The sequence below is a fragment of the Tympanuchus pallidicinctus genome, unplaced genomic scaffold (genome assembly GCF_026119805.1).
Source record: "Tympanuchus pallidicinctus isolate F22 unplaced genomic scaffold, pur_lepc_1.0 scaffold43, whole genome shotgun sequence".
In the NCBI taxonomy this organism is placed as follows: Eukaryota; Metazoa; Chordata; class Aves; order Galliformes; family Phasianidae; genus Tympanuchus; species Tympanuchus pallidicinctus.
The window spans coordinates 576,990-603,222 of record NW_026294762.1 but is presented as its reverse complement, the minus strand read 5'-3'; the positions used below and the strand labels follow the sequence as shown (position 1 = coordinate 603,222).

The 26,233-nt window shown below is 52.7% G+C and overlaps 3 protein-coding genes across 4 annotated transcripts; 1 reads left to right on the top strand and 2 right to left on the bottom strand.

The window, feature by feature from the left end:
* Positions 1-639: 639 nt before the first annotated feature.
* On the top strand, positions 640-21,974 carry TMPRSS9 (transmembrane serine protease 9). 2 transcript variants are annotated; one of them, XM_052702174.1, is made up of 20 exons: positions 640-848; positions 9,904-10,049; positions 10,871-10,998; positions 11,341-11,408; positions 11,801-11,976; positions 12,642-12,683; positions 13,024-13,137; positions 14,011-14,182; positions 14,379-14,653; positions 14,778-14,914; positions 15,503-15,809; positions 16,339-16,510; positions 17,352-17,623; positions 18,296-18,432; positions 18,951-19,308; positions 19,389-19,505; positions 19,757-19,928; positions 20,210-20,475; positions 20,951-21,087; positions 21,549-21,974. In XM_052702174.1, exons 2-20 carry the CDS (start codon positions 9,932-9,934, stop codon positions 21,708-21,710), a joined length of 3,330 nt encoding a protein of 1,109 aa, XP_052558134.1. In that variant the 5' UTR covers positions 640-848; positions 9,904-9,931; the 3' UTR covers positions 21,711-21,974. The 2 variants fall into 2 exon arrangements, with proteins under 2 accessions (XP_052558134.1, XP_052558133.1); XM_052702173.1 differs by lacking the exons at positions 640-848; positions 9,904-10,049 and adding an exon at positions 10,074-10,771.
* A 937-nt stretch (positions 21,975-22,911) lies between these two features.
* Positions 22,912-23,537, bottom strand: TIMM13 (translocase of inner mitochondrial membrane 13). The gene is made up of 3 exons (XM_052702203.1): positions 23,325-23,537; positions 23,135-23,203; positions 22,912-23,059 (listed from the first exon to the last, which is right to left on the bottom strand). Exons 1-3 carry the CDS (start codon positions 23,460-23,462, stop codon positions 22,961-22,963), a joined length of 306 nt encoding a protein of 101 aa, XP_052558163.1. The 5' UTR covers positions 23,463-23,537; the 3' UTR covers positions 22,912-22,960.
* A 1,053-nt stretch (positions 23,538-24,590) lies between these two features.
* LOC128090082 (uncharacterized) lies at positions 24,591-26,233 on the bottom strand. Its single transcript, XM_052702098.1, is given in 5 exon segments — positions 24,591-24,721; positions 25,315-25,663; positions 25,729-25,843; positions 25,845-25,885; positions 26,111-26,233. Coding segments are annotated over 5 exon segments (759 nt in total).

The following is a 26,233-nucleotide window of genomic DNA, read 5'->3' as shown; positions in this document are numbered from 1 at the left end:
GCATTTTCTTTGTACACGTGAGTAAGTGGGGACCCCTGGCCCACCCAGGGCCACGATGAATTGCACTGAGTGTGCATGAACGGCCCTGATCCTCAGCTACGCCACAGCTGTACCTAGAAGACAAACCTGAGTTTATATTTATACTCCACTGATGCCCAGGTTGTTTTCTGTCTCCCTTTTCAGTTGTTATCGCAGCATCATAGAATGGCTTGGGTTGGAAGGGACCTCAAGGATCATGAAGCTCCAATGCCCCTGCTGCAGGCAGGACCATCCAACCTGGCCTTGAACACCTCCAGGGATGGACGGGGCATCCACAGCCTCTCTGGGCAGCCTGGTCAGAGCCTTATCAAAGCAATAGAACCAGGGCACACAAACACTGAACCCAACTGTGTTTCTCCTTATGCCATCAGCTTTCCCAGGGGTTAGAATGAGAGGACTCGTCTTTGAAATCCTTTCATGTACAGCAGAGAAGAGGGACGGAGCGGGTTTGGGATCAGAGCGCCCTGCGGTGCTTTCTGTGCGTCGGACAGTGCCGTCCAGCGCCCGCTCGGTGTTACTGAACCTCGCCGAGCAGTTCTGGTTACCGGGACGAGCTCAGCCCTTCAGGCACCGCTTTTCCCTCCGTCCTTCTGCTGAAACGCTGCCGAACCGAAGAGAGCCGCAGAGCGAAGCACAGAAACCACGTCGCGGGTTCAGAGCTCGGATGTCCCCGCTCGAATTTCCAAACAGGAGGAGAATTTGCGCCTCGGGCCGGAGCCGGGCAGGAAAGCGGGTCCGCCCCCGGCACCGCCCCGACCTGCGGGCACGGCCGGGCAAACGCGGCGGCGGCGGTCGGAGCAGCACCGCAGGTGAGTCCGTGCCGTCCGAGCGGCCTCTGCCTTCCCTCGCGGGTACCATCCCCTCTCGAGGCGCGGCGCTGCGCGGTCCCGGTGCTGTCTGGTTTTGGTGATGCCCGGCGCTGGTTGTGCCCAGTCCTGGTAGGCTGCCTGACCCTGGTACTGCCCGGTTCTGGTGCTGTTTGGTTCTGGTATTGCCTGGCGCTGGTACTGTCTGATCCTGCTGCTGCTTGCCTAGTACTGGCACTGCCTGGTTCTGGTACTACCTGGTCCTGGCTGCTTCCAGGTCCTGGTTCTGCCTGGTCCTGGTGCAGCAGCCTTGGTACTGCTTGGTTCTGGTACCGACCAGTTCTGGTACTGCCCGGTTTTGGTGCTACCTGACCCTGGTACTATCCAGTCCTGGTAGTGCCTGGTTCTGGTACTGCTACCTGGCGTTGGTACTCCTCCCCAGCCCTGGTGCTGCCCTGTCCTGGTACTCCTGCCCAGCTGTGATGGTGCTGCTGCCCAGCACTGGGCTCAGGCAGAGCTGGTGCCACTTGTTTCTGTACATCAAACCTTCTGTTAAGAACCAGAGATGCAAATAACTTCACTGCTTCCTATGTAGCCACTGCTGGCCCAATAGTTTTCCTTATTATGTGATCCTTTTGTGGCTTTAGTGCTGTTTTTGTTTCGTTTGACTCTAAAGTGGCACTGTTGAGGTTTGGAGCGCTGCAAAAGTGGAACTGTGATTGTGGAGGAGGGTCAGCCTGTCTAGATGCCCATCTGAAGGAACAAAACTGTCTGTGGTAATGTGCTCAGCACTGAATCTCTGTGGGTTTGACACTTTTTTTGCCAGAGGTCCTCCAAGGTCCTCCAAGGCGGTATCTCCTGGTGCAGCAGGGTGCTGCTCTGCTTGCCTCTGCAGGCACTGTGGGGCAGTGCATTTCAGATGGCTGCAGCTGAAGGAAGCGCAGTGAGTTAAGCTGGTGAGTTTTTCTTGCCCATTCATCAGCTGAGAAGTATCACATTATATAGTGCTCCTATTGTGAGAAGGACAAAAATGGAACTTCCTTGCTTACTGGATACTCCCAGAGCAAATTTAGTATTTACTATCTGCGCCGTATGGTCACAGGAAGGCAGCCTTTGTTTCACCCCCTGACGCATAGCTGGAAGTTCAAAAAGAGATTGCGGGTCCAGATCTGCCCAGTGCTCTCTCACCATGGGGGGAGCTCAGGGCTGAGCGTCCCTGCAGTGGAAATGCTGTTAGAGCCTTTGTTAGCAGGATAATGGGAGAGCTGCGCTGCTCAGCCTGTCATGAGCTGAGCTGCAGAGCTGGCAGGCAGGAAGAGGATCTTCTTACTTGTAAATTGAGAGACATTTGAAGTCCGAAAGGGACAATAAACAAGGCCCACACAGTGTCACTGCATTTGCTGAGAGCGGCTGAACCAGATGCGCCTCCAAAGGGATGCTGCAAGGAGGCAGAGTACAGGAGCATTACTAATCCTGCTTTGAATCCTATGAACGGTGCACCCAGAGGTTTGTTAGCGTGCAAGATGCTCACGGTAACAGGCAGACAGTACTGGGGGCGTTTTGCTGATTTACATGAGCAGAAAAGAGGTTTCTCAGCTCTGGTCTTACCGCCTCCTGGGGGATGGAGGGCATTTCATCTGGCAGGAGGCAGGGTTGGACTCACAGCTGCAGCACAGCCCCCTAAAGGAGAGCCCATGGAGATGGGGGGACATACCCAGCTCTGAACGTGCATGTTGCAGAAGTTGGAGGTGGGGTAAAGCAGAAGGCTGAAGCACTACAATTAGTTGGTTCAGGAAACTGCTTTGGTGGCAGGAGATGCTCATTGCACATGAAACATAAAGGCCAGGTCTGCCAGAGCCAGCTTGGCTGTGACACGTGGACATTCTATCTTTGCTCATTAAGCACTTCTTGATCTGGAGCCGCCAAGCAGCTTTGTTGTTTCTGTGTTCTACCTGCTGTCTCCTCTCCTCTGCTCCAGCTCATGGTTTGCTGGTATGATTCATTCTTTTGGCAGCAGTGATTTGGAGCTGAACTGAACTCACCCAGTGGGGCACACTGCAGTTTGATTTTCCCTTTTATGTTTTCTCCTTCCAAAGAGAGGCGGTTCTGCTTCCACAACAAAATACCACAAGTCTTACCACGGTGATAAATCATTGGTCCTTTGCTCACCCTTCACCAAATGCTCACTCCTTCCCCAGGCTGCAGGTGGGTTTTTTGCTGAGCTTGTTGTCCCCTGGTCAAGGCACATATTTCTCATACCAAAGGCTCTGTCTGGGAGGCATGGCCTTAGACCATGAGGCATTGTGACAACCTGAGATCTCAGCAGTGCTCGGTATTGCTGTGCTGAGATCTCGGGCTACTCTGTGATAGTCCCAGCCTACTGGGGATAATGCCAGGTAATGTTTTATTACCTTCTTCAAAAGGTTGGAGCACACTGGCTTATTTTTATGACTGTAGTGGTAAAATAAAACATCCAAATATGCAACACAAAGACTCTAGTCTGGACTTTGCCATCCAGGGACATCAGGTTGGATATGAGGAAAAAATTTCTTCTCTAGAAGAGTGGTCAGGTGCTGGAATGGGCTGCCCAGGGAGTGATGGAGTCTCCATCCCTGGAGGTGTTCAAGGAGCGCCTGGATGTGGTACTGAGGGACATGGGTTAGTGAGGATATGTTGGTGATAGGTGGATGGTTGGACTGGGTGATCTCGGAGGTCTTTTCCAACCTTGGTGACTCTATGATTCTATGATAAGGGTTTTCTAGCATTCATTATCTGCTGCAGACTGAATTAAATTGACTGCTGAGGACACATTCTGTGCTGTTCCTTCCCTGTGTCTTTTTCCTTCCTCCTTTTCAAGGTGAGAGGCTTGGCTCCCCTCGTGGTGCTGCTCAGGGATGCTCTCTGGTAGACAGCAACAGAGAAAGATGGGGAGCAGGAGGGAGCCTGGGGCAAAGCAGTGTGAGATACGTGAGTGAGCATTCCTGTTTTGAAGGGGGGGAGACTAAATGTAGAGTGGAGAGGACTGAGAAGATGGGAGGAAAGATCTGAGGTGGGTGAAAGGCATCAGCAGTGACCAAAGAGACATGAGTCCTTGTGGCAGAGATAGCCATCAGCACAATGGAAGGTCACCATCACGTCTCCACCTCAGGTGCTTTCACATTTTGCAAGAGCTGGCGTTAGTGATTTTTTCCAATGCGAAGGAATTCTAACTGCTCACAACATATATTCTGACAAGAATCCGTAAATGTGCGTTTTCTTCTCAACATTCCCACCACAAACTCATGATCCTCTGAGAGTTAACGCTCTTCTGCCCCTCAAGATTTGCTTGTTGCTGCTCTGTTTTTATGCAGAGATGTTGTTGAACTGCATAGCTCCTTGCTGCTCCTCTCCTTCATGTATTTACAGATGATCCTTATCTTGCAGCAGTGAGAAATGTCCACCCTCTGCTATGCTCTTGCAATATGGACCTACTGTTTACAAGTCATCATCATCTCATCTTTTTCTCTCTTCTGGCTTAAACTGTTGATAGGAATATAGGTTACTGGAACTGAATATAATATGAGATTCCATCTCTCCTTTGTTCATTAGTGCTGTCCCACTTATTGGAAAAATATTCTACCAAAAGCATAAGTTAAACCTTGAGAGGGAAAAAAAAAGCATGCAATAATAACAAGTTCAGATGTCAGAGAAACAACCAGCAACCTGTCCTTCTCTTTGGACAAAGAGATTTTTGACATATCTGTTTTTAGCTCAATGTCTTTCCTCGTGTGCTGTGCCAGCCCCACTTTCAGATAAGGAATTACCTACAAGAGCACCACTGCTGCACTTCTTCCCTCCCCATAACCCTTCCAGAGCATCAGGAATGACCGAATCATACAAAGATTGAGGACAGAGATATGGAATAATTATTACAAAATCAGAGAGACACTGAATCAAGGAGGACACCATACACAAGAGAAAAGCCCCCAGGAGGCTCCTGGGAGAAGAGCTGATGCTGATTCCTGTCCTTGTCTCCCTTCTGATTCAGCAGTAGCTTCTTCTGAAGTTTAGTTTCAGCCAAGGGACAAACTGACAAGCTTCCTTTCAACGTCCCTCTTGCCTGCCTCTTCCCCATCATCAGAGGTGGTAGAGGTGCACTGGAGCCCTCACACAGCTCTGTGTGTCCATGATTTCTCGAGGAGGCACAACATGGAAGGACACATGCGGGTCAGCACGGCACCGGAGCAGCCAGGTAGAAAGGCAGATGCCATGGTATCACACATCTCGTGCAGTCTTTTTCTGAGATTTTGTCCATCCCACCAAGATGTACTGCGAGAATTTCTGCCAACAGTTAATTTGGGAGAGCTCAGTAACACCTGTCCTTAATTGTCAAAGACAATTAATTCTCTTAGGGAATGTGAGTACTAGAATGCCTGCAGCCCTACCTTGATAGATATGGACTGGTCCATGAAAAAGGCAGAAGCACAGGAGAACTCATGTGCCACAACGAACAACCCTTCGATTATCATTCCCCCAGGCCATACAGGTGGGTGATGCTGCTGTTCTTATGCTAATGTCAAGCACTGGAACTGGCTGGGCTGCCCAGGGGGGTGCAAGAAATGTGGGCATGTGGACCTGGCTGAGGGATGGTTTCATGATGAGGCTTGGTAGCTCAGGTTGATGGTTGGAATTAATGATCTTCAAGGTCTTTTCCAACCTAGCTGACTGCATGGTTCCAAACCACAGGGCCAAAGTGGACGTGTGGTCTCATTGGCTGCACACCTAATTCTACTCAGTTGATCTCTGCCCAAGGAGTAGAATGTGCCCAGCATCACAGCCTGGGGTGAAGAGGGGTGGATTTGGGGAGATTCGTTCTTGCTGAGTTAGTCAGCACACATGGAGCATCACCAGGGAGGCTGTGCTGGGAGAAGCTGCAGCCAGTCGTCCGGTCGCTCGTCACCCACCAGCACTCCACCCACTGTTCTGTGATGTTCAGCTTCCATCCTCCAGGAGCTGCATAATCTTTCACAGCAGCCATGTGGAGTCCAAGGCTGCAGGTAGGAAGGGCATAAAATTCTTCACATTTTCATTTCACCAGTAGTTGTCTTTCAACTCACACCGCTTGCTGAGAAGAAAATAAACTTGCCTTGTGCTACAAGGGAGAGCAAAGAAGACGTGTTTTTATTGTTCTGCAAAGCATCTCTGATGCCACTGCTCTACCTTTGAAGGCCACTGGTGACCTTTCTTGCTCTGGTCAGCATATCTGGATTGCATTTTTGAGCTTCCACATTCAGCATACAGCAAGGCAGGCAGTGACTCCAAAGCCTATTGAAGGAGCAGAGAAGGGACTGCTCATCTGTATGCATTTAGGTCACAGGGACCACTGGAAAAAATGTCTCTTACCTGCCTCCTCTTAGCAAGAGCTGAATTGTCAAATGGAGATATTGTTAACGAAACACAGGGCCCAGAGCACCTATCTCTGCCAGGCTCTGTTACAGCTGAAAAAGAATATTTGGAGGTCTGTTAGAAAAAAAAAAAAGAGGCATCTTGGATAGACTCCCTTCCTCTCCCCTTTCTCTGTCTCTTGCCTCACAAAGAAGTGGCCTTTTAAAATCTCTTATCTGGAAGCTTCAGTTTAAAGAGCCGCTGATGCCTCTTGGAAAACACTGAAAAGCGCTTCAGAAACAGTTCTGCTGCTCCCTGTGTCCTGCCTGCCTTTCCCCCCTCTTTTTTTCTTTCATTTTGAGATAGATTTACATTAGAAAAGGCTGCTCCTTAGCAGCTTCCTGGTCTCAGTCAGATTCATAGCAGCCGTGATGCCTGCTGTTGTAGCGCTCATGCTGGACCATGCACAGCATCTCTTGGACCAGTAGGGAATGGCTCCTGCCCAGCTGGGTGAGCCTTCCTTGGCATGCCGGAATGTGGGAGTGAGGAGGAGGGAAAAGTCCTTGAAGTTGTCAGAATTTGCCTTAAGAAGCCTTTTGGGCATCTGGCATTTTCCAGAAGCCAGAGGTCGCGTCCTTAAAAGACAAAGCAAAGCAGAACAAACCACCACCACCAAAAGAACTGCTCCAAAGCCAACAAACTTTGGCTGGGAAGACCAACCTTCCTTGTATTTCCAAGACTTCCATGTATTTCAGCTGTGTCCACCAAATTGTCCTGGACTTCGTGTGCCAGTCTGCAGGGAAGGGATGTGTGTCTTCTTCCTCTCTGCGGGTAAGGAAAGATCCCCAGGCTGATTGCTGATGACCAACCATAGGCTGAGTGCTGACAGAAGGTGGTAACTGCCCTGTTTGGCAGTTCTGTGATCACGTTTGGACAACCTTACACTGAGCACCTTCAGTGCATGAATGGCACTGACAGTGACTGGTGTAAGTAAAAGAAACTGAGCGCGGCTGGCTTTGGAGAGCTGCTCTGAGGTTCTTCGTCAGGAGAAGCAGCAGTCCACCTGGGACTATTGAGATTAGTGCAATCTCTTTCTTCACCAGTTTTGAAACCCTTCCTTGGTCACTCTGCAAGGACATTATACAACAGGAATGGGCAAACAGCAGTTAATTACGAGTTACCGCACACTCCCAGCTCTCACTATGAGGATACGTGTCACTGACCATCACCCTTGGTGCCATATCCCCCCGTGACAGCTTCTGCTTGCCGGGCAGGTGAGAGATGCAGGAAGGTCCCTCTCATTTCTCTTTGGAGCAGATGGTTGTTAATACTGCTGTGCTACAATCAGCAACCAGCAGATCATGACAGATGGTAACAAGTGCAGTGAGTACAAATCTAACACAAGAAGCAAAGGGGTGACAGTAACCAGAACATGACAGGCTCTGGTGAATGGGACAGGGCGATGATAGTACTGAAGTGATGGTGGCATTCAGTTAAAAATGAGATGATGATGTGATGAAGAGGTTGGGGATGGATATTTGTGTCCAGGCTAGGCGTGAGAGAAGAGGGGAATATTGTCCATTCATAGTGGGGTCGTGATGATTGGTAACATATTGGGAGTGATATTCCTGGCAGGTATCAGCAGTTCCTGACAGAGGGGAGATGGTGGTCAGTAGCCAGTGGGCGGAAACAGACAGAAGAGATGGAGAGAGAACTGTAGCAGTGAGGGGAGCAGTAGGTGGGAAGGAATTTGTCCTCGTTGATAGCTGTCATTTCCACCAAGAAACAAGATGTGAACTCATGCCATTCAGTACCACCCAAGAAACAAGATATGAACTCATGCTAATGGAATACAAGGAAATTGCAATGAATCCAGATTTGAGGAATAAGTAAGGGTAATTAATACATTATTGGCCCGAAGAGAAACAGAGAATGGGATGGAAAAAGCTCTGAGCCACGTCAGGGACCTGGCTTTGCCTCCCCTTCTCAGAAAACCAGAAAATATTATTCTTGAGCTCAAGGTTTTCTTGTAAACGTGTGGGATCCCAGCACTGGAGGTTGCCTTGCAGCAGGGCAGCAGCTCCTGGCCTGAGGAAGGTGAGTCTCTACCAAAAACATCCTGTCCTCCACCTCTTCCCTAACAGCCTGGCAGGTTTCCCTGTTGCCAATCAGGAACGAAATGCAGGCAAACATTTCTCCATCACTGCCCATCATTCCTACCCTTGGCTGTGTTCATTTATGTCAGCAGGTATTTCATGAATATTTCATCAAGTTTTGGACTCTTCTCCAGTTTCCCTTTCCTTCCAAATGCATCTGTGTAGGCAAGACCTCCCACATCCCACTTCCATGCTACCCCGTGCAACACTTCACACTTCTGTGAATCCTCCAGTGTTCTTGGCATTGCATTTACCTCAGTTTCTCTCTGCTCTTGTCAGCGATCTGCATTAAAGCAACGAAGCCTCCTCCAGGGACACGCAGCAACATCTCCTTCCCACCAGAACGTGCTCCAAGGTTCCCAGTATCTATAAGCAGTTCTCTTATTGTGTTCCGTCAGGGAGGGCTGGGCTGGGCTCAACTGGGGCACACTGCTGCCCCAGGAGGACAGAACTGACAGTCCTCAGCCTTGCCCAGGGCCATTCCCTAGCACTTCTCTCTCACTGGTTCCCAAACAGAGGAATGTTTCCCACAGGTGGCCGTATGTCCCACACCTGCTGGCAGGACACAGCTCTCTGCATTGCAAGGCAGGCCCTGTTTGTGACCTCCAGCGTTGCTGGAAGAGCAAAAGCTGATGGTGCATTTGCTGGGACAATCACACACCTTAGAACAGCTGCAAGAGCAAAGTCAGCCTCCACCCAGGAAAAAAAAAAAGCAGCCACGGCCTTGGCCAGACCACCTCCTGTGCAGCTCCCTTGTGATGCTGTCACTCAGCCCGAGCTCTCCTTGCAGACCTGCAACCCAAGCATTTGATATATGTTTTTTTCCTGCACTCCTAATTGCTCATTCTTGGGCCAGTGGAGAGACAAGATTCTGAAGGGCTTTCACCTGTTGTTTATGGATTCATTGCAATCTAGGAAATCAAAGTTCAAACTCAGTGCTGAGAAAATTTGAGAGTGTACTTCTAGCAAAAGCACATCGTTCAGAAAAGGCTGAGCTGAGCTTGCTTTGCTGTTATGATACTTAGAAGAGTTCTGGGCACTTCAGTGATAAGAATGCCTCTGCAGATTCAGCAGCTATGGGGCTTCAGGACTGGGATACACACACTCTCCAAACTACCTAAAGCTAATACTTTCCCCAGCAAGGCAGAAGAGCACAGGGGAGGAAACAACCTTCCTTCCCTGGATCCAGGGCTGTCGGTTATCCCTGCATGAATATCCCTGCAACTGCTCTGCATTCTGATAGCATTGTGAGAAATTCGTATGGCTGCTACTTCCAGGCGTATCTCTTGCTATGAGCTGGCATCCCCGTTCATCCTGGCATTGTAGGAGCTAGGACCCTGAAACCCTGCTGCTAAATCAGGGCTGGGAACTGCCTGCTGAAAAAAAACTTGATGGCAGCCTGAGGATGGGATGCCATGGCTGGGATGCAGCACATCCAGTCCTTTTACCTCCTGTGCTGGTGGGAGCTCCATGGGTCACCTCAGCTGCTAGCTCACGTTTCACTCCAAACACGTCATTTTCTTCCTCTTTAATTGCAGAGGTCATCCTCAGAGCTGCTCAGAAGGTATGGACCAAATAAAGCCGGTGCTGGGCAGAAGGGGACCGAGGGCCAGCTGCTGGAAGGTGACCATCATTGCCACTGCAGTGGGCAGTGTGACAGCTCTCTACCTGGGGATCCTGCTGGGTGAGTGCATAGCCAGGCATGTCCGTCTGCTCCAAAAGAATAATGGTCTGCACAGCTCACAGCAACGGTTCCCATACCAGAAACCCTCAAAAGTGTTCTTCTGAGGACAGAATATCACCAGCACTCCCCATTTACTCACCCAAACTGCAGAGGCTGTTGTCACCCCGTATTTTGAGTGACTTCCTTACTGTCGCATGTGATTTCTTCCCTTCTCATCCTTCTCAGCAACTTTCCAAATCTCTAGTTGCTTCCTCAGCCATCTGCTGCCTCATCCCCTTGCAGCCACTGATGGTCCCACTCCAGCACGTAACCATCTCTTTGTCTCACCTGCCTCTGGTGCCGCTGGTGTACCATGGCCAGATGCCACATCAGCTCAGCACCCCGCTGTGTCCAGCCTGATCTGCCTTGAGGCAGATCCCACAAGTACATCCCTGCTGCATGGTGCCACTTTCTGAGCTGCTTTGATAATGAGCACACCTTTCCCAGTCTGTTCCTGCAGAGATGGGGCCAGCCAGGGATCGCCTTGCAAGGCTGTAACCATCTATTTGGGAACTGTTGTTTAAGGCTTGATAGAAATCTACAGTTTTAATGTTCAGATTGACTGTTAATTCAGATTTCTCTTCTTGTACATGTGTGGGTTACCCTGCATGGCCACATGGCACCTCCAAAGCACTGCAGGAACAGATAAGCTACTGAAACTAGGGAGGCCTCAATGGCACGTGGTAACCCATGTTCCAAAGCAGAGGAGGGTTGAGCTCAGCCGCAGCCCAGACCTCTGTGAGCCATTTGTGCCTCTGACACACAGCTTCCCTCTCTGGCAGCCTGTCATCCTGCAGCAGAGACCAGCTTTGAGCACACTGTGGAGCTGCGAGGGATCACATTCAACAGCAGCTTGCAGGCAGAGAACTCAGACTATTACCGGGTGCTGACGCCTGCCCTTGAGAGGCTGGTGAGTTGAGGAGCTCTGCACCCTGCGCTCGAGGTGGGGGCTGCTGGGTATCCTGGGCCCTATTCTTGCTGAGGAAAGCCTGCAGTGCTTCCCTGAGGTCCAGCTCAGCAGAACGTGGAGGAAAAGCCAAAAGGGGGGGGAAACGTGAGCATCTCTTGATCATCAGGGTGGGAGCAGGGTGACACATGCTGAGATGAGCTGGACTCAGGTGCTCCTGCTGCCTGCAGAGATGAGAAGATGCTGCAGTTAGCTCCGGCTCCCTGAAAATTCTGGACCAGTCAGCCCCACCTCCCTGGGGTTTTCTGCCTGGTGAGAGTGTGACCATCCTTCTTTGCTTTGCAGTTTCTGTCCAGTTTCCAGGACTCCCAGCTGGACTGGAGCTGCACTGGTTGCACCATCCTGGACTACAGGTGAGCGTTTTCAGGGTGTTCTGATGAGCTCCACTATGAAACACACAGCTGTGCTCTTATTCTAAACTAGCAAAGACAGAAACAGTTTTTAAGTTGAGGCTGGAGTTTTTTGGAGGGAAGGAGGGATTGCAGCGATGTTATGCCTTCTTTAATTTGGAAATGTAGTCAGAAAAGGAAAGGGAAATGGCATGTTCAACCAAAGCTGAACTCTGGGGCGAAGAAGAAAATGCAAATGACCGTTTTGATCCAGAGCAAACCTTCAGGGGCACCTGAGCCTGAAATTAAGCATTAGTTTTGTTTCCCTCGTGCTCCCCGTAGGCAGGAAGCCTAAGAAGCTGTCCCTTCTACCACTGATGGAGCCAAATGTGCTCAGGAATTCTGTCTTCCAGCAGGAGTGGGAACTCGAGTGTCATCGTCCGTTTCCGCCTCCGCTTCGCCCCGCAGGACTCCCAGCCCCTCAGCTCTGCCACAGAGGAGGATGCACTCCGACAAGGGCTGGCGGCCGCGCTGCAGGAGCAGGGCCTCTCCCTGGCTGCCTTTGGGACGATATCCTCAGCTTCTCTCACAGGTCTGCTCCTCATGTAACCATGGGCTGCTAGCAGCACTGCTTGCACCAGCAAAACCACCAGGCGGGGTCTCAAACAGCCATACTGGCTCAGGGCTGGACACCAAGTGGAGGCTTCGTGCCCAGCAGCAACGTAAATTGTTCCCTGAAACCATCCGACTAGAAATTCTCCTTTGCTAACTGCAGTCACGTGTGATCGTGGGCCTTTGAAAAGAAATGTGCCTGGGAAATGTGAAGCTGTGGCTCCCCTGCAGTCCCCTCTCCATTCACTGCAGTGATGGAAGCAGCCCAAATGGAACAGCTTTTTGCAGCTTCCACCTTGAAAGCTTTTCCTGGGATGCAGCTTGCTGCCACAGCTGCTGGGAGTTGTTCCCTACAGCTGCCATCACCCCAAAACCCTGCTGGGCTGTAGAGAGCTCCTTCCTCCCCATGCCTTGTGCCCCTCATGGAGCAAAGTGGAGAAGGTCTTCAGGAGGTGAACGGGGCTGGGAGCTCATTGCAGAGCTCCTGCAGACCATGGGATGGAGAAAGTGGTGACCAGGCAGGCTGGAGGTGAAGCAGAGCCTCTGCCTGCACTGCTTGGGAGCAGCAGTAATGAGAGTACACAGCTCCTGTGCCCCCCACTGGAGACCTCCTCGCTGAGCCCCACTTCTTCAATTCTTTTGCAGCTCCCAGTGATGTTTCTCCATACAGACCAGGACTGAAAGCAGGTAAGAGCCGGGCAGCAGGAAGAGCTGTGTGCCTTTCTGAGCGAGTGCTCATCATTGCAGCAATGTGTCCCAGATCCCTTCCAGCCTCCTCCTCTCCGGCACTCTGCCTGCGGATACGAAATGTATTTGCGCCCCATTTTATTCACCACACAGTGACCTAGGGCTGTGCTCCCCTGCTCCCCATGGAAGTTCAGCAAGAGCTGCAGCTCAGCTGCTGGCTCCATCATCTGGGGATGCAAGCAATGCTGGCTGAGTGTGCTGATGGCCCCTGGTGGGGTTGGGGGGCAGCTGCTGGGAGGTCTGCAGAAGACACAAGTGACCCGAGCCTTGCTGTCCCCAGGGAGCTGCCCTGGTGACATGTTCATGTGCCACAACACTCAGTGTGTGTGGAAGGAAAACCCTGAATGTGACGGCCGGAAGGACTGCGCCGACGCCTCTGATGAAAAGGGCTGCGGTGAGTGTCCTGCAGCAGGACTGCTGGGGATGGGGGATGGGCCCCAAACCACCACTGCAGCCTCTGACCAGTAGACTTCTAGCAGTAGATTACAGGACAGCACAGATTGTCAGACAAGTTGTCTGCATCAAAAGGTTGCACCCTAGAAATGTGCTGGTCCTATTACCAACAGCAAAGGGACATGACAGCGTTGGGGTAGAATGTCATATTCCCACGGGCCAGTGAATCTGATGAGCCCAAACTGCAGACATTCACTGGCAGCACCCTAGGAAGCCTGAGCCACAAGGGCATGCCCAGCCCTATCTCCACACACCCAGCGGTGTGGAGCTGAGCTACTTTGTGCCTTCAGGAACACACCTGACTCCTGGTGTGCTCACACATTTCCTTGCCTGAAAGACTTTGGTAAAGGGAGCACATTCTGCAGGCATCTCCCACAGCCACTGCTGGAGAAAGGGAGCCTCTCCCATTCCCCTGCAGTGCTACTGCTCCCCTGTGCACACCCAGGATGACCTATAGGTGTTGCAGGTCCAGCAACCTGCCCACACTTTCCTGGTCTACAGTGTGCTAAGCAGTCATCTCTGCATGACCATGGACTGCTGGAAGCAGCTCAGTAGTGACTGAGCTTGTGAAGCTAGAAGAGATAATTCTCTCTGGATTTTTCTTGCTTGTAGGAATTTCAGAGAGGACCTTGTGGTGGGTCAGTGCTTTGCAGTGCCCTTTTCCAGATCTCTAGGTTAAAATCTGGTCTCTTGTGACATCCCTAGAAATGTTTGGCTCTTGAGTATGTGCACAAGCAGATTTTCCCACCTGCCCCAGGGAGCGCTTTGCCAGGGCACAGCTGGCACAATCCTGATGCTCTCTCATCTCTTTCAGACTGCGGGAGCCGTCCTGCCATGCAGACTGCCAGCAGGATAGTTGGAGGCACAGAGGCATCCAGAGGGGAGTTTCCCTGGCAAGTCAGCCTGCGAGAGAACAATGAGCACTTCTGCGGAGCTGCAATCCTCACAGACAAGTGGCTGGTGTCTGCTGCTCACTGCTTTACTGAGTAAGTCCCAGCTGTGCTAGCTTCCCCAATGCTGTTGAATCTTCTGGCCCAGACCCCCCACTGCACCACGCTGCTCCATCAAGCATCACGCTGCTAGCAGCCCAAGTCCCAGAGCAGACAGCATGGCGTGCAGCAGCTGCAGAGTGCAGCAGGGCGATGCTGCAGGGCTGCACAGTCCCAGCTGTCTTTCTTCCAGGTTCCAGGACCCGGCCATGTGGGCAGCTTACGCAGGGACCACCTCCATCAGCGGTGCGGACAGCAGTGCAGTGAGAATGGGCATCGCCCGGATCATCCCTCACCCCTCCTACAACACCGACACGGCCGACTACGACGTGGCTGTGCTGGAGCTGAAGAGACCCGTGACCTTCACTAAGTACATCCAGCCCGTGTGCCTGCCGCACGCCGGGCATCACTTCCCTACCAACAAGAAGTGCCTGATCTCTGGCTGGGGATACCTCAAGGAGGATTTCTGTAAGCAAATCATGGCATATGGCAAGGAAGGCAGCAGGGAAAGGCATGCAGAGGGGGTCTGCATGGCTCTTTGCACCAGCCAGGCTCTTTGCACGGAGCTCATGGCTGCATCTTTCCCGCTTAGTGGTGAAACCTGAGTTCCTGCAGAAGGCAACGGTAAAGCTGCTGGACCAGGCGCTGTGCTCCAGCCTCTACAGCCATGCCCTCACAGATAGGATGCTGTGTGCTGGTTACCTGGAGGGAAAAATTGACTCCTGCCAGGTGAGCATTGCCCTGGGAAGGTGACACACATCCCTGCATGAGGCTTCTCCTTGCCAGTATGCACCAAATAGCACTTCCAGAAGCAGGATTCAACACCATGCTTGCAGCACCCCACTGAGTTTTGGGGCCATGCTTTGGATCCAGCCATGGGTCAGGGACTGCAAAAGAGGAAAAATATGTTCTGTAGTGCTCAGTGCAGGGCACTGCTGTTAAGGGGATTCTTCAGCTGTTTAACTGCCTTCTTCTGTTTGCTGACTTGTAGTCACCGTAGGACCAAGTTAAAAAAAAAAACATGAAAAGGTTAGCATGGCCACCCTGGTTTGTGTATCATGCAGTATCCACCTATCATCTGGCCCTTCAGGGGTGGTTGGGCTTAGCCTTTAAGAGCAGCAGTTTAACAGCTCACTGAACAAGCAGCCTTAGATGTTATGGAGGATGTCCTTGTGCTCTTCTGGCAAGTCAAGAGCATAAGACTTAATAGCAGCTTAACAGCAGAACACGCTAAGAGCAGTGTAGGAGCTGCTTCACCCATCACTAGGCTGAAGCAAATCCATGGAGAAGAGTTCACCACCTGGGCTTCTCTTGCAGGGGGACTCTGGTGGGCCGCTGGTTTGCGAAGAACCATCTGGCAAGTTTTTCCTGGCAGGAATCGTGAGCTGGGGAATTGGATGTGCTGAAGCCAGGCGGCCGGGGGTTTACACACGTGTTACCAAACTGAGAGACTGGATCTTGGATGCTATTTCTCCCTTTCCCACCTCCATAACACGCACTGTTCCTCTAATACACTCCAGTACTAACAGTAATGTGGTCACCGCTGAAGAACTCAGCACCACCACAGCAGTCCCCACCTCTTCACCGGCTGCCAGCAAACCAGCAACTGCACCCAGAGCACAAGGTATGAACACCCAGGGGGTTGGTATGACCTCAGGAAGAGGAGTGGCTGGCACATGCGAGTGCAAGGTCTGTTGTTCCACTGAGCTGGAATTCCCATCAGTAGTTGACCCACACAACCATTGTATGGCACTTGCTGCCTGCACAGCTGAGCATCACGGGCTCCTTCACCTGTGCAACCAAACGGGCAGCTGTGTGCCCAGCACTGTCTGACACTGCGTAACTCCTGGATCACTCGCTTCTCTTTGCCACATGGATCTTTCCAGAAGTTCAAAATCAATAGCTGCAGTCCAGTAGCAGCCATGCATCGTCCCACTTAGGTTCCCTTTGGGAAGGAAGCATGACTTGTTAGCTCCAAGACGTGCACAGCCAGGGACCCCATGGGACCCCATGGTCAGCAGGCATGGGCAGCTGTCTCCCCCTTCAGCCCTAACCTGTCCCTGCTCAGACTTACTGTTTAGAGAGAGCCAAAGCCTCTGCTCACTTCTCTTCTGCTAGCAGTACTCATAGGTTGTGTTTTGGCTTTCACTCAGATTGCGGAGGACGACCTGGCCTTTCTAAACCCAACAAGATTGTGGGAGGAACCAATGCTTCCAGAGGGGAGATCCCCTGGCAGGTCAGCCTGCAGGAAGACTCGATGCATTTCTGTGGGGCAACGATCATTGGGGACCGCTGGCTGCTGTCAGCTGCACACTGCTTCAATGAGTGAGTCCATGCCTGCTGGTACAGGTACAGATAGGAAAAACTGGCTGTAACATAGGAAATAAACACATAATGAGATTGGTTGGGTACTGAAATGGGCTGCCCAGCGAGGGGGTGGTCACCGTCCTGCGAACTGTTCAAGAAACGTTCAGATGTTGCACTGGTTCAGTGGGCAGTATTGGTGGACAGGATGATCTCAGAGGTCTTTTCCAACCTTGGTGAGGCTGAGATTCTATAATCAGCTCTTAAAGAGAGTGTGGGCAGTTCATGCCTCCATTGGTGTGGCTATAGACGGCCTAGCACAGAGCATGGGTAGCAGCACAGTACAACAACAATAAATCCTGAAAGCAAAACAGATGGGGGCATCAGCTGGGAGTTCCAGGAGGACCTCGTGTGCTTAACAGCTGGGCAACAAAACAGAAAGTGAAACAAGCAGCTCTGCATCATTAAAAGTGGACCTTTTCACTGTATGAAGTGATGAACGTTTGAAGTTCACATGGAGTTAAAAAATGAGAAAACAACTAGAAAAATTCTAATAGAAGCCATGCATCCAGAGATTTTGAGTATAAGCACCATTTGTATGCTGCTGTAATCCTCAAGACATTTTGGGGGGCTGGGAGAGGATTACCACACGTTTTCCTGCTCTTCAGCACACATCCCACAGGTGCCACTGCTGGAAGCAGAATTCTGGGGACACATTTGTGTGCTCCGGGCTTTGCTTTGGTAAAGTGAGGCTTCAAATACAAATCCTTTAATGCTGCCTGCAATTGAAACAGCCTGACAGCTCAGAATTAGGGATAGGTGTATGTGTGCAAGCGTATGTATTCAGACTGTGTATTTACAGGACAAATCCAGAAGAGATTGAAGCCTACATGGGAACAACATCACTAAATGGAACTGATGGGAGCGCAGTGAAAGTCAGCATAACACGAGTGATCCCACATCCTCTCTTCAACCCCATCCTTCTGGACTTTGATGTAGCTGTACTTGAGCTGGCAAAACCACTCATCTTTAACAAATACATCCAGCCCATCTGCCTCCCGCTCGCTGTGCAGAAGTTTCCTGTTGGCAAGAAATGCATAATTTCTGGGTGGGGAAACCTCCAAGAAGGGAATGGTAAGCAGTGATGTGTTATCATTTGGTTTGCTCTGGAACAGAGACAGATTCAGCAGCAAAGCCTGTGTGACTGTGACCCTACATGAATATAGGGTAGGGGAGGTCAGGACCAAACAGAAACACGAGTAAGCAAGAAATAGGGCACACCTTAAACTGCAGTTATTTGGGAGCCACCAGCAAACAAGGTAAGGGAGGTGGCTTGGCAGGAGCCAGGAGAACCCATCTGGCTCCCCTGAGTGGTTCTCTCATATTAAGCAAGAGTGGGGCACTGCCTTGGCAGCACTTGAAGCAATAAGCTCAATGTTGGCCTCGTTGATGAGGCTCAGTCAAAATGATGTTCCAAGCAATGAGAAAGAGCTAGGAGCCCAGTTCAGGGGGAGGCCTTAGGGGGGCAATGTATGCTACCTGAGAAGCTCTGCTGCTCTCTACCAGCTGACAAGGAGCCCACCAACTGCCTAGACAACAGAAAGTGGCTGCCTGTGCCCAGTGGCCTGTATCCAGGCCCAAAACTGCACCCTGGGGTGAGCCAGGAGCTTCAGAGGCTTCCAGTAGGAGGGCAGTTCATGCGGGATGCAGCTCCTGTCTGGGACTGGAGCTTGCTTTTCTGAAGTGTTGGAAGCAGTCGTAGCTCCTGCTTCCCTCTGCTGCACTAATCCCTTGGTCTGCATGCAGTCACCATGTCTGAGAGCCTGCAGAAAGCCTCTGTGGGCATCATCGACCAGAAGACCTGCAACTTCCTCTACAACTTCTCCCTCACTGAGCGGATGATCTGCGCTGGTTTCCTGGAGGGGAAGATAGACTCATGCCAGGTAAGAGCCTGGGATTTCTCCACTCCTCTGCAGCTTGCTCCTGTGTTAACAGCCTCAGCATGGCATTGTGAAATATTTACAGAGCTTCCTATGTGTACCTTAGCTTAAAAGCACAGCCTGCTCTCCTGCAATTTTAAAAAAGCAAATGAAGGTCCTTCAAACTAAGCATGACTTAAACCATCTGGGCTGCCAGCAACCCTGGATGAAGCAGGTTTCCTGTGGCAGCAGTACAAGAAGTGGTTGTTGTTCACTCCCCTCCACTTGCAGAAAGGTGCTGTCAGATGTTGGCATTCCTGGCAAACACTACTGCATAGCTTTGCAGCCAGGTTGAGCCATCAGCACCAGTTTAAGCCTCTGGGCAGTCAAGTCTTGCACACAGTGCATGGGAACAGAGCCCCTCAGGGCTGGAAGGAGAATGAGAGATTAGCTGACTTCTCCTGGTGTGGCTGAGGAGCAGTTCTGTGCACATCTGTGCTGGAGACGTGGGCTGAGCATCCATGACCTCGCTTCTTCCCCAGGGAGATTCAGGAGGGCCCTTGGCCTGCGAGGTCACCCCGGGCGTGTTCTATCTGGCCGGCATCGTGAGCTGGGGAATTGGATGTGCCCAGGCTAAGAAACCTGGCGTGTACTCCAGAATTACCAAACTCAACGACTGGATTCTGGATACCATCTCACAGTTTCCCAGTCCCAGCGCAGGCGCTCCTTCCACTTCAGCCACCACCAGAACTACTGCAGACATCCTCATGCTCCATCCCAATACAACAGCTACGAGTCCCATCAGCGAAAGCACCCTGAGTGAGAAGACTGCCACCACCGTGGAAGAACCCTCCACAGCTCTGAAATCCACTGAGGCTGCCAAACCCACCCACGCTCCAGGTAAAAGTCCAGTATCGACAAATTCATCAAGACCTCCAGCCCTGGCACAGAGGGTGCTGAGTTGGGTTGTTGTCTTCCAGTGGTGCCTTGTACCAGCCTCACCTTCAGGTGTTCCAGCAGCGTCTGTATTGGTAAAGAAAATCCTGAATGTGATGGAATTGTTGACTGCAGCAATGGCTTTGATGAGAGCAATTGTGGTAAGCCCTGCTTTGCAGCCTCCTGCCCACTGTGCCACTAGGAGCTGGCACTCCAGCTCTGCGCGGCACCACAACTTGCCATCCGAGTGCCATTACTTGGGCTACACATCCCTTGCTGTGTCACAGTTCGGGTCATACATCCCCATGTGAGATAACGAGTTCCCAGATGTGTTGCACTGCAGGGGATAGGGAAGGAATATCCCTTATGCTTATGGTTATTTAAAACCATAGTGCCTCTTCTTCCGTCCCAGACTGCGGCTTAACCACTGCTCTGGCCTTCAGCAAGATCGTGGGTGGGAGCTCTGCAGCTCGAGGAGAATGGCCCTGGCAAGTCAGTCTCTGGCTTCGGCAGAAGGAGCACAAGTGTGGGGCTGTCCTCATTGCCGACAGGTGGCTGCTCTCTGCAGCTCACTGCTTTGATATGTAAGTCTGAGATGGCCCTCGGCCTCCCTCCCATCTGCCCTTCCCTTTCCTCGTGGTCGGGATGCTGTACCTCACTGGAAGCACACGCTGCCTGTTAGAGATGAGCCCCTACGGGTAAGCATGAAGAGGAATGAGCGGAGCAAAGCCTGGGTGCACTACAGTGTGATGGAGATGGGCTGTGGCCTCACAGTGTGTGGCTGTGGTGCATCCCAGCCCCACGGATGCAGGAGCAGCACTCCTTGCTAGCCATATTAACAGCCAGCTCTGCTGTCTTTCTGCAGTTACAGTGACCCCAAAATGTGGGTGGCCTTTCTAGGAACACCCTTCCTGAATGGCAACGATGGCAAAATGGAGAAAATATTCCGTATCTACAAGCACCCTTTTTACAATGTCTACAGCCTGGACTATGACGTGGCACTGCTGGAGCTGAGCATGCCTGTCAGGTTCAGCAGCACCATCAAACCCATTTGTCTCCCAGACAACTCGCACATCTTCCAGGAAGGAGCCAGGTGCTTCATCACAGGCTGGGGCTCCACCAAGGAAGGAGGTACTTCCTGGCAGGGCTCCTTCACACACCCATGATGGCCCTGTTAAGTGCCACCCACCCTGCAGGCCCCACTGCATTTCCCATCCCTCTGCCCCAAATATTCCACATAACCCATACCCTGTAGGGGATACCTCTGCCCCCCACAGGCTGTACCCATCCATCTGGTTACACCTCCCAAGCTTTCTAACAGCAGCCATGGCACTCCCCATCCTTCCAGCTGCTCCAGCTAGGCTCCTGCAGCACAAGGTCTGCTTTGATCCCATTTCTATTCAGTCGGCTGAACTGCCTGACAAACAATAGCCCAAAAGGATCTTCCTGTGCTTCCTGTGCTGGGGAGGAACCAGGCTTGGGTCACCTTCCCGGTGCAGGTCTCTCCCTCTAGCACATGAGTAAATCTATGGGGATCCTACTCCTACACATGCTTCTATTTCTTGTGAGCTCTGCACCAAGCTAACAGTGATATTTGCCTCCTCAGGCCTCATGACAAAGCATCTGCAAAAAGCAGCAGTGAATGTGATTGGAGACCAGGACTGCAAAAAGTTCTATCCTGTCCAGATCAGCAGCAGGATGGTGTGTGCTGGATTCCCACAGGGTACCGTCGACAGCTGCTCAGTGAGTGTGAGAGCGGCAAATGGTGCTGTGGAATGGAGCAAACTCATGCAAAGTCCCCACGTGCTTTAGGAGGGCCATGCCCTGCCCCCAGCTCAGCTGTCCATCCCACCACCTCCTCTTCCCATCACCTCATCCGAGTCCATCCCACACATGCTCTGTTTTCTGTGTTCCACCTACCTGGAACAGCTCAGGGATACACACAGAGGTAACACCAAACAGGATGCCACAAGGGTACCACAGGCCCCTTTCACAACCCTGCTGCACCTCTGGTAATGTCTCAGAGTCCCAGTCTCTGTGCATACAAATGCATCACTGAGCAGCCCTCTGGGCTCCAGCAGAGGCAGGTAATGGGACAGCGTATGTTCCTGCACCCTAGACAACACAATCATCTCCAAGCTGGGGGCTGGGTTGGCTTGGTTGTCTTCTTGGCTTGATACAGGACCCTTCTCCTCTCTCTGCAGGGTGATGCAGGTGGGCCCCTGGCATGTAAAGAACCCTCAGGACGGTGGTTTCTAGCAGGAATCACAAGCTGGGGCTATGGCTGTGCCAGGCCATACTTTCCTGGGGTCTACACCAAAGTCACGGCAGTGCAAGGCTGGATTGCGCAGAACCTCAAGCTCTGAAGCTGAATTTCACCACTCAGGGAAGGTGACAAATGAGAGGAATAATTTCCAGGGGACACACCGACCCCACCACCACTACTGTACACTTTTTGGATGCTGCAAAGATGGGTGAAGATGGTCTGCGAGTACTCAGCAACTGCTCGTGTGGTGTGACCCACTGCAGTCGTTGACACTGGGTTATTTGATAACTGCTTTGCTTAGAAAGATGCAATTCTAGACTTTTTTTTTTTTTTCTATAAATAAATGAGACCTGTCCCATCTTCAGACATGGCCAACATCCTGTGCATTAACACCTGGCCTTCCGAGCCAGAGGGGTGACACAAACACCTGCCAGAAAGTCACAGCATGTAGGTAAGCTCTATCTGCACTGCCATCCCAAAGTCACTCTAGGAGACAAACGGACTCGGTTGCAGCCCTGAGTTATGCCCCTGCAAAGCATCAGCACCTCACTGCTGGGATGGTGCTGTTGTGCAGTGGATTATGGAAAGCTGTAAGTGGCTGTTTACATAAGTGGATGGTGATAGGACAAGGGGGAATGGCTTTAAACTGAGACAGGGCAGGTTTAGGTTGGATATTAGGAGGAGGTTTTTCACCCAGAGGGTGGTGACACACAAGAACAGGTTGCCCAAGGAGGCTGTGGATGCCCCATCCCTGCAGGCATTCAAGGCCAGGCTGGATGTGGCTCTGGGCAGCCTGGGCTGCTGGTTGGCGACCTGCACACAGCAGGGGGTTGGAACTGATGATCTTTGTGGTCCTTTGCAACCCAGGCCATTCTGTCATTCTATGACTCTGTGAAAGAGTACACCACCATTTTTGTTCCACCATCCATTCGGTGGCTCTCTGTGTGATCCCAAGAGAAGCTATAAGAGTGAGATGCTTAGAATTCAGCCTGCCCTCATCTGCATTAGTCAGCACAGGCTTCTCACCCCCACCACAGCTCTCTCTGTGTAAGGGAAAGAGTGATTACATTATCAAGGACAGAGGCACGGACACACATAGTGCCGTTTGGGTTAAAGCAGAGGGGAGAACTCAGTGTACTGTAGTGGCCCAGGTACTCAATAAACCCAGGGGAAGTCCGGCCCCCCATACAGCCGTGGCTGACACGGACCCGGCCAGCTCCGTGCCTGCCCATCAAAACAGCGTTGGGCTTCAGAGCGCGTACAGCCGGAGGTCTCGGCGCAAATAAAAGCCAGCGGAAGCGCAGGATTCAGTGAGGGTTTATTGCAGCCGCCTCCGCGCTCCGTCCCGCGTCACATGTTGGCTCTCTCCCGCTGCAGCCGAGAATTGTAGGCGCGAGAAACCGCGTTCCAGGCGTCCATATAGCGGTCCATGCACATGGCGATGCACTTCTGCGGCACATGGAGCCGTGAGCGGGGGGAGCGCCGGGAGCGGCCGTGCGCAGCGCCCCGCAGCGCCCCGCTCACCTGCTCCGAGTTGTCCAGCGCTCCGCCGGGCTTCCCGATGCACTTCCGAAAGCATTTATCCGTCATACGCTGCGGAAAGAGCCGTCAGCAGCCCGGCCCCCCTGTCCCCCCCCCCCCCCCGGCCCGCCTCCCCCTCTCTTTCCGCCGCGTGGTTCCGCGGCTCCGTGCCCCGCAGCCCTCCGGTCCGGACCTGCAGCAGCTCCTGCGCGTTGGCCACGGCGATCTGCACCTTCACCTGCTCCATGATGAGCCCCGGGTCCAGCTTGCCCCCCCCGCCGGCACCGGAGCCGAAATCGGAACCGAAGTCGGAGCCGAAGCCGCTCTCCATGGCTCACAGTCCCGGCGGGGCGGCAGCGCAATGACCGCCGACGAACTACGGCTCCCGGCGCGCCCCGCGCGGCCCCGCACGGAACGACGGCTGCGGCGCGGCCCCGCCCGTCAGACCCACAGCCGTGCGCGGCCCCGAGGCGGGAACGCGGCGCCGAGCCGGGGCGGAGCCGCGCCGTGTTCGGTCCCGGCGTCCCCGTATGCCGCGGGGCAGCGCGCAGAGCGGTGCTGCACGGCTGAGCTGCGCGCACCAGGAGCTTCGTGCTCGGATTTCACATCCGTTGCTTCGGAAGCTGGATGGCCCAAGGAGCGATGGAAGTTTGCCAGACTGGGGTAAAACAGCTTGAGGTTGGGCAGAAGTCACCGTGATGGAGCAGATAATGGAAAGATGGGGAGAATGGAAGTGGTCATGCGATCACCTTATATGAAGCCGCACAGTGCCCACAGAGATATTAGCGTATATTAATGAGCACTGGGAAAAGAATATGTATGCCAGTGTACTGCATATGGATGCGTTAATCTTTAAATGTAGAACTTTGAACCTCCCTTTCAGTTTAAAACCATTTCCCCTTCTCTTATTACTATCCACCCTTGTAAGCAGCAGTTCCCCCTCCTGTTTATACACTCCCTTCAAGTACTGGAGGGCCACAATGAAGTCTCCCTGGAGCCTTCTCTTCTCCAAGCTAAACAAGCCCAGTTCCCTCAACCTTCAGGGTCCTGGCAGACATGGGGAGGAGCCTGACCTCTGAGACAGAGCACTTATTGAGCACCACAGCTTTTTCCATGTCTAAGGAAGCCAGTTCTTCATCCTCATTTAGCAGAGGGGTAACACTCTCCTTCATCTCGCTCCTCCTGCCTATGTACCTGTAGAGCCCCTTCTTGTTATTTTTCACATCCCATCCCAGCCATTCCTCCCCAAGTCTGTAGGGTTGCCTGGAGCTGATGTGACCAACATGCAGGACCCGACACTTGGCCCTGTTGAAACTCACACGCTTTGCCTTGGCCCATTGATGCAGTCTATCCAGGTCGCTCTGCAGTGCCTTTCTCCCCTCCAGCAGATCAGAGCTCCCTCCCAACTTTGGTGTGGTCTGTGAACGTACTGAGGGTGCACTCAATCCCCCCATCAAGATCACCGATAAAGGTGTTCAATAGGAGTGGCCCCAGTCCTGAGCCCTGGGGGCAGCACTGATGACCAGTCGCCACCTGGAAAATCCTGCTCTAGGTGTACAGACTTGACCGAGTCCCTGTCTGAAGACAAAACTGCCAGGACCCAAACACCGGGGAGGCAGAAGAGCCGTGACACGTGAGGTATCTTTGTGCCTGTCTGCACATCTGCACAGCAGGACCAGCTGCCCCTGCTTCCTCCCTCCACAAACTGCCCCTGCTGGAGTCTCTTCTGGCCACAGTGACCCAGGGTGACTCCCCTCCATCCGCCCGTGCCCTGCCTGCTGCCCATCCCCACAGCAATTCATGGTACTGGGCAGTGCAGGCGAGCTGTGTGAAATGCCCTCTGCATCCCGCTGCACGAAGGACTGCAGGGAGAGAGGAGGGCTGGGGCTTCCCAGGGTGGTGGCAGCTGAGGGACATGGCTGTCTGTGGTGCCCTATCCTGCCCCAGAGGCAGGCATGGGGAGCTGGGGGGCTGTGACACAGCACAAAGGACTGCAGGCAGAGGGATATGGCAAAGGGAACACAAAGCATTTAATAATTGATTGAACAAAACAATGAGAAATGGCAATATTCCCAACCTGATATCCCCCATCCTAACAATCATGTCTGATCCTGAAAATGCCACCCCAAATATCCCACCCTCTACACAATTTCCCACCCCACTTGAATTCCTTCTCCCCCCACTATCCATATCCTGAATTTCCCTCCCACACCACACCGGCCTCACCGCAGTCACCCTCTGCCCCAGCGGGTGCATGGCCTGGATGGACTCACACAGGTGGACACACAGCTCGCTGGCAGTGCCTGCTTGCCCGCTGCTGCTGGCCCCAGACAGCTTCACTTGGCATGGGGGTCTGCAGCCTTTTCTTCCCCTTCTTGGCCGGGGCGCTGCTGGTGGGCTGCTTGTGGCTAAAGCTCTCCCCTTTCTGGGCGTGCTGGCAGGCACAGGGTGTTCAGCCCACTTACTGCTGTCCTTGTGCTTCCTGTCTGCCACCCGGCAGGGGACAGAGCACGGTGACGGTGGTGAATGGGCCTGAAGCACCTGGGCTGCCTTTTAGGAACCTCCTCAATGGGCTACGCGGTTTGGGAGGTTTGGGCTGAGGGAGGTTTGGTTACAATCAGGGGAGTTGACCGTAGGCTGAGCTGGGCACTCACTCGTGGCACGATGGGGGACAGCTGTGACAACCCACACTGCAGCTCAGGAAGGGGCCCACGATGGTGGAAGCCCCCTGAAGGGGTCGACAGGGGCAATATGGAATTATGGGGCTTGAGGGAGCTGCAGGGGAATATGGGAGGGCTGTTGGGTAATATAGGTCTACAAGGGGGTGAAGGGTAAGATGGGGATATGGAGAGGCTGGAGGGTAATGTGGGGATATAGAGGGGTTATAGGGTAATAATGGGCTATAGAGGGGCTGTGGGGATCGAGGGCGGCTGTAGGGTAACGCGGATCTATAAAGGGGGCAGTGTCATATGGAGATACAGGGGCACGACTCCACATGGACTCGTCCTCGTCGGGACGCAGAGCGATGACGTCACAGGACGCGGCGCTCGAGCACCAAGCGGCCACATGCGCGCCCAGCGAGAGAGGGCGCACTGTCGCCAT